We start from the raw sequence: 7,418 nt of genomic DNA on the forward strand, positions 1-7,418 counted from the left end.
CTTTTCCGGTGGAGACCTGCCTGCCTAGACCCAGCCTACAGCTTCCATTTCACGTGAGTATCTCTGCTTTCGGTAGAGCAGAAGCTCAAAAACAGACTCTGCCGCGAGTTCTGTTCCTTTTTGCCTTTGCATTTTTGGCTGCGCAGCCCCACAGACGAGAATTCATAGCGTTCTAGCTTTAGTTTTCTGCCATGTGTTTTACTGTCTTTTAGAATTCGCGCCGGAGCGGGATCGCTCTCTGCCCTTCCCCCCCGGCTCTGCAGCGTGCTCAGTTCCCTACACGTGTTAGGAGACTCTCTTTCTTTCTCTGTGTGGGGGAGGGGAAGGCTCTCGGCTCTCTGCCCCGCCGAGGACTCTCTTTCTTTCTCTGCTCCGCGGGAGAGTGGGGGGGCTCTCTTTCCACGTGGCCGGGGGACCTGCAGGGTCGGGAGTGCTCTGCACACGCGGCGGGGGGGGCCCTGGTTTCGGCTTGCCACGTGGAGTGGCTGCTGTCTCTGCTCCGCAGGGGGGCCGCATTCCACGGCGAGGGAGGCTTTGTTTCTGCCTCGGCTCGGCAGGGCGTGCCCTGCTGCTGCTGCCCGGGAATTTTAAAAGCAGTATATACAGCTGCATTGTGAAGCTTTTGTCTGCTCGTTATCGCTTTCTATCTGTGGGTTTTTAAAAATTGGTAGCTGATTTTAGCTTTGTTTTTGGTCAGGCGGGATTAAGTACTTTGCTTTTTACATCTCTCATGGGTTCCAAACTTAGCATTGTACAAAGGGGAGTGTATTATAATATTGTTAGCATTTTAGTCAAGAGTAATGTGAAATTCTCTAAAGGAAAACTGAAACAGTTTATAAGATGGCTTTTTCTGCAGTTCCCAAACATTTCCCCTGAAGAAATCCACAATATTCAATTCTGGGATAAAGTTGGGAATGAATTGATAACCTTAGGACAATCTGGCAAATCACCCTCAGCTAAATTTGTGTTCTGGAGTTTACAAATTCGAACAGCATTGCTCAAACAAAAGGAAATGGAGAAAAGGCCAAATGTAAAGCCATGTACCCCTGCTCTCCCTGTTCCTCCCTCTCCTAGCCATAAAACCCCTAAACCTCTTTCCCCAAAACTTGGTATTTTAAAGAGTGCAAACTCATTGGGAAGTCGGCTCCCAGAGTGTGCAAGAATACCTGAGTTGTTTTGTTCACAAAGCCCTGGCCAGGCTGCGTGGCTTTCCCAATCCCCTGTATCCCCTCCTCTAAAACCCAGAGCACGTGTTAGCTTTCCGGAGAGCAGTGATGTCCAAAATGGCCCCCAGTCCCTAGGGGGTGCACAAGATGGTGGGTGCCACGTGGCATCTTCCCAAACCTGGTCTTCTTCTTCCCAAAATCCTCTTAAACATCCCAAAATTCCTGCCCCATCCCCCTCTCCTCCTGTTCCTCGTGACACCTTCCCCCCTCCCCCCGCCTTTCCTGCAGTACCCTCAGCTCCGCCCCCTACTCCTCCCAGGGGGCGTCTGCTGACGTGATGTCACCAGGCGTCCCCGCCCCCTGTTCCCACGGTTTCCCCGCCCCTTGCCGGCTCCCTTTCCCCGCCCCCTCCCTGGGTTCCCATGGTGGGGACACACCCACTGCCTGTCCCCAGACCTGTAGCTGTGATCCCAATGCTTCTGATTCTGGGGATACAGAGCAGGGGACAGCAGACCAAATGCATGGTGCCATGTTGTCACTGGCTCCTGTTACGTTTCAGCCTGCAGCTCAGGGAGCAGCAGCCCCTACTGCCAATTGGAGCTCCTTTGGACGACAATTGATTAAAGAGATCTGTAAATCTCATAAAGAATATGGTCCACACAGTCCATATTTCCGTGGCCTTTTAAATTCTGAATTAAGTAGGACTGTTGTGGTTCCACATGATTTAAAACAGCTTTTTTCATGTCTCATGACATCCACGGAATTCAAATTATGGGAATCAGCATTGAAACAACTGCTAAAAGATGCTCTCCCAGGCTTACAGGATGATCCAAACACAGCAAAAAACAACAATGGTAACCCTATTACCCTTGAGCACCTCTGTGGTGAAGGCCAATGGTCTTCTCCCTCAGTCCAAGCTGCTGCAATACCTGCAGAAACACTTGAGAAAGTAAAAGAAGCAGCTGAAAAAGCATTCTTTTCCTTCCAACCTGAGGGGCCTTTTGAGCCCTATAGTAAAATCAAACAACTACCATCAGAGCCTTTTGTCAAATTTGTAGAAAGGCTAGCTAGAGCTATTGAAATACAGGTTAAAAAGGAAAATGCTAGGGAAGCAATTTTAGAAGAAATAGCGTTTACAAATGCAAATGAACAGTGTCGAGCGGCAATCCTGAGCCTTCCTATGGAACCTTCCCCTACATTAAAAGATATGCTTCTAGTCTGTAACAGGAAAGTGCCTCTGATGACTGTGGCTGAAGACACCAGACCAAGGCTGCTGCCAAGACCACCTCAGCGTGTTGCTGTTGCCAGCCCTGCACCTTCTCCCTCAGCACAGCAGTACCCTGGGCAGCAGCGGAGACCAGCAATGGTTGAGCCCACTAAACCATGCCTGCTCTGTAATAAGCTAGGGCACTGGAGTAACCAGTGCCCCCTGAAAAAAGAATTTGATGAATTTAAAAATAGCAGGGGAGGAGAACTGCAAGCCCTCCCTGGGGGTCAACCACAAAAAAACTGAAAGTAAAGTGCCAGCCTGCCAGGCGTGCAGACATAAAAAGAGCAGGCCAAGAGAATAAGGGTAGCAAAACAAATCAAGCGCGTGATAATATTAACATTTGTGTAAGTGAAGCAGGTGCTTCAAAGACCAAGTCTGCTAGACCACTGTTGAAAGTGAAACAAAATAACCTTTGTTGTGATTTAAGTGATTCTGTATTAACCGCATCTTCTGTCAATGAGCCTTACAGGTTGCAGCTGACAGAGTCACTCCACCTGAAGGACACTGACTGGCATTTTGTTTCTGTAAATCCTGAACAGAAGGGTACTTGGAACCAAATTCGTTGTAAGTACATCATCACTGGGGGCAAAAACACACCACAAGAGATCAAAATTGCTCCGGGAATGACAACATCAGATCCCAAGCAATTTGTTCTCAGCCTGCACTGTTTCCACCCACCCCTGTTTCTTCCCAAGGGACAAATTGTTGCTCAAGCTATCCCTGTGCCATCTTTACCTGAAAATGTCGATAAACAAGGGCCCACAGTCGCCCGGGTCCAAGTTATTGGGACAGATAAACCCAAATTGTGGTGCAATGTCAGTGGGGGTGGGGAGTCTAAACGCATTGAGATGCTTGTAGACACAGGTGCAGACTGCACAGTGATTCCAGTACAAGACTGGCCAGCACACTGGCCTTTACAAAATGTTGCTGGTCACCTTCGAGGTGTAAGAGGTCTGCACCGGGACAATTCCTCCAACAGAATACTGGCCGCATGGTCTCATTAACATTTTAAGCTCAGGGCAGGGGAAGGGGAGGGGACAGGTGAGCCACCAACCAGGTGAAGGGGCAGGGTCTCAAGGGACTAGGGACACCTATCACACGACGCCTTGCTGGTATGTTAGCCTGATTGACAGGGCACACTCAGCGAGGGGCGAGGGGGAAGGGAGAAGGTAAAACAGGACATTGCAACACACTGCAACAGGAAAACAATTCCTAAAATCAACTCCTGCAATCCATGTCTTATAGAACTAGGAGTGCAGATGCTACGAAGCGTTTCTGCATTTAGAGTGATTCTCTTGACAAATCCTGAAAATCCGGCCTTGACCCCCTGCCCCATGGCCACAAAGTCAGAGCAGTAGGGCAGGGATGGCTACAAGTGAGCCCCCCCACACAGGCCTGGCTGCTCCTGGCACACTCAGCCAGCACAACTGGAACTCAGGCAGGGACCTGGGTGAAGGTTTTCCCAGAGCAGCAACAAGACTGTGTGAGTCCCAGCAGGACAATCTGCAGGAAATGGCTCAGGTTTGGCCCACAGCAGCCGCTCCTGACTTGTCACTGTCCTTTCTCCATGAATAGATCCCCATGTGCAGCCCCAGCAAATGTCCAACAGCAGCTCCATCAGGCACTTCCTCCTGCTAGCACTGGCAGACACGCGACAGCTGCAGCTCCTGCACTTCTGCCTCTTGCTGGGCATCTCCCTGGCTGCCCTCCTGGGCAACGGCCTCATCATCAGCGCCGTAGCCTGCGACCACCACCTGCACACGCCCATGTTCTTCTTCCTGCTCAACCTGGCCCTCAGTGACCTGGGCTCCATCTGCACCACTGTCCCCAAAGCCATGCACAATTCCCTCTGGGACACCAGGAACATCTCCTACACAGGATGTGTTGCACAGGTCTTTCTGACTGTATTTTTCATTGCAGCAGAGTTTTCTTTTCTCACCATCATGTGCTACGACCGCTACGTGTCCATCTGCAAACCCCTGCACTATGGGACCCTCCTGGGCAGCAGAGTTTGTGCCCACATGGCAGCAGCTGCCTGGGCCAGTGCCTTGCTCTATTCACTGCTGCACACAGCCAATACATTTTCCCTGTCCCTGTGCCATGGCAATGCCCTGGGCCAGTTCTTCTGTGAAATCCCACAGATCCTCAAGCTCTCCTGCTCCAAGTCTTATCTCAGGGAATTTGGGCTCCTTGTATTTTCCATCTCTTTATCATTTGTTTTTTTTGTGTTCATTGTTTTCTCCTATGTGCAGATCGTCATGGCTGTGCTGAGGATCCCCTCTGAGCAGGGACGGCACAAAGCCTTTTGCACCTGCCTCCCTCACCTGGCTGTGCTCTCCCTATTCGTCAGCACTGCAACATTTGCTCACCTGAAGCCTCCCTCCATGTCCTCCTCATCCCTGGATCTGGCCCTGTCAGTTCTGTACTCGGTGGTGCCTCCAGCCCTGAACCCCCTCATCTACAGCCTGAGGAACCAGGAGCTCAAGGCTGCAGTGTGGAGACTGATGACTGGATGGTTTCAGGAACATTAAACTGCTGGCCAATTTCTGCCGGCCATTTGTAATACAAGTTATCTTTTATAGTACTTCTTGGTTTCATTTTGAGGTTGTTTTTTCTTTGTTTTACTTTTTAAGTATTGTCCATAAATAAACATCATTGTTTGTGCCATTTCTCATTTTGTTTATTTCCACCCTCCCTGTGACTAAAGACTGTGTCAATGACAGGGTGTGCTCTTGGTGGCTTTAAGGGAACTAAAGGAGCTCACAGCAGAGTTTTCTGCAGAGATGCCTTTTGTTGCCTTCTCTGGAGCTGCAGCAGCAATGTCTGTGTGCAGAGCTGGAGGCAGATCAGTGCTGGCCCAGCAGCTGTGCCCAGCAGCAGCAACACTTGGTGTTGCCACTGCTGCTGCCATGGCCCTGCCCCGCTGCCCTGGTGGCCCTGGTGTTGCTGTACGGCCTGAGTGCTCTTGGGGTTTGGCACAGCCCTGGGGGTGGCAGTGCCGGGGCTGCAGCAGGGACAGGCCATGGGCACTGCTGGGGCAGCACTGATGCCTCAGCCCAGGCCCTGGGGGCTCCAGGCCCCTTGCCCAGGCTCTCTCAAGAACTCACCCAGGCCAATGCTCGGCACAGAAAACCCCTGTGAGCAGCACCAGGCTGGCCGTGGGCAGGCTGGAGTCAAACAGCATGGCTGGGGCTCTGCAAGGGCCCTGGGGCAGGTAGGAAGGAGCAGCAGAGCAGGGCAGGTGAGAAGGAGCATTGGAGCAGGTGCTGATCCATCCCCAGAGCACTGGACAGTCCAGGGCAGCGTCCCTTAGCGGCCTGATGGAGCTGCCAACAAAATCCCCCCTCTGCAGCCCTGGCCTCTCCCCAGCTCACACATGTGCCCCATCCTTGCAGGCACAGGCACGGCAGCACTGGCTCAGCAGCCCCTGTTTGCATTGCACAGAGCAGGGGGAGCACCCCCATGCTGTTGGTGTGGGGACATGAACCTGAGGGAGCACAAATGCCATCAGCCCCTGGGGCCAGCAAGGGCTGGGGGCACCCTGGAAAGCACTCAGCTTTGTCCTGGCCTCTGCAGTCAGCCAGATAGTTTGTTCCCATCAGCTGGGAGTTTCCTGTCCCACTGCAGATGCTGTTGCTCTGAGTCACGGCGGCCTGGCAGCCACCCCCAAACTGCCATGAGCATTTCAGTTGCTTCACCTTTGCATTATTTAGTCTTCCTGCTACGAATTGCTTTCCCTTGCCCAGCCCTTTCCCCTCCCCTGCAAACAGCCCATCCCTGTTTGCCCTTTCCTCTCTGGTCCCACTCCCCATTGCAGTTCCTGACTTGGCACCATGGGAACGTCCCTTGGGCAGCAGGATCATCCTACAAGTGCTGCAGGAATTGTCTGCAGGCTCCTGCAGTGCCTGGTGCTGCTCCCTTGCCAGAGGCACCCCAGGCTAGGGGGGCACATCTGGGCTGCTGTGTCTGGCTCCTGGGCTCCCTGTTCTGGGAAGTGAGGAGGGGCTGCAGAGGCTCTGCAGGACTGACAGGATGGGCTTTGGGGCTGGCAAGAGAAGCTGAGGGACCTGGGCTGCTGGAGCTGCTGAAGAGGAGGCCCAGGGCACATCCTGCAACTGCCTCAAGGGTGGTTTCAGAGAATCCCAGAATCAGCAAGGGTGGAAAAGACCTTGGATATCATCAAGTCCACCCTGTGCCCTGACACTGCCTTGTCTCCTCTGAGACTCCTCTTCTCCAGGATAAACAACCCCAGCTCCCTCAGCCACTTCTCAAATGACTTGTTTTCCAGACCCCTCCCCAGCCTTGTTGCCCTTTCTGGATACACTCCAGCCCCTCCATGTCCTTCCTAAATTGGGGGGCCCAGAACTGGACACAGCACTCCAGGTGCTGCCCAACCAGTTCTAAGCACAGGGGAAGAATCACTGCCCTGCTCCTGCTGGCCACACCATTCCTGATCCAGGCCAGGAGCCATTGGCCTTCTTGCCCACCTGGGCACACTGCTGGCTCATGTCCAGCCTGCTGTCCATCAATCCCTGCAGGTCCCTTTCTGCCTGGCTGCTGTCCAGCCATTCTGTCCCCAGCCTGTAATGCTGCAGGGGTTGGTTTGGCCAAAGTGCAGGACCCAGCACTTGGAGTTGTTAAACCTCACCTTGTTGGATTTGTCCCCTTGATCCAGCCGGTCCAGGGCCCTGTGCAGAGCCCTCCTACCCTCCAGCAGATCAACACTCCCAGACAAATTGGTGCCACTGCAGATCCATGAGGGCCTGGAGTGTCAGAATGGTCTCCATGATTCCATGAGGCCTCTCAGTGTCACAATGTCCCTTTGATTCCATGGGACCCCTTGATGTCACAAAGTCCTTTGGATCCTTTGGCCCCACAGTGTCACAATGGATCCTTGGTTCCATGAGGTCTGGCAGTGCAACAAGGCTTTCCTTGGTTCCACAGTGTCACAATGGCCTCTTAGTCCCAAGGGCCACCACAGT

The 7,418-nt window shown here is 52.9% G+C and overlaps 1 protein-coding gene across 1 annotated transcript; it reads left to right on the forward strand.

Annotated features, from left to right (window-relative positions):
• Positions 1-4,034: 4,034 nt before the first annotated feature.
• LOC141731664 (olfactory receptor 14C36-like) lies at positions 4,035-4,967 on the forward strand. Its single transcript, XM_074558076.1, has one exon. It carries the CDS (start codon positions 4,035-4,037, stop codon positions 4,965-4,967), a length of 933 nt encoding a protein of 310 aa, XP_074414177.1.
• Positions 4,968-7,418: the final 2,451 nt, after the last annotated feature.

This window comes from Zonotrichia albicollis, chromosome 24 (genome assembly GCF_047830755.1).
Source record: "Zonotrichia albicollis isolate bZonAlb1 chromosome 24, bZonAlb1.hap1, whole genome shotgun sequence".
Classification (NCBI taxonomy): Eukaryota; Metazoa; Chordata; class Aves; order Passeriformes; family Passerellidae; genus Zonotrichia; species Zonotrichia albicollis.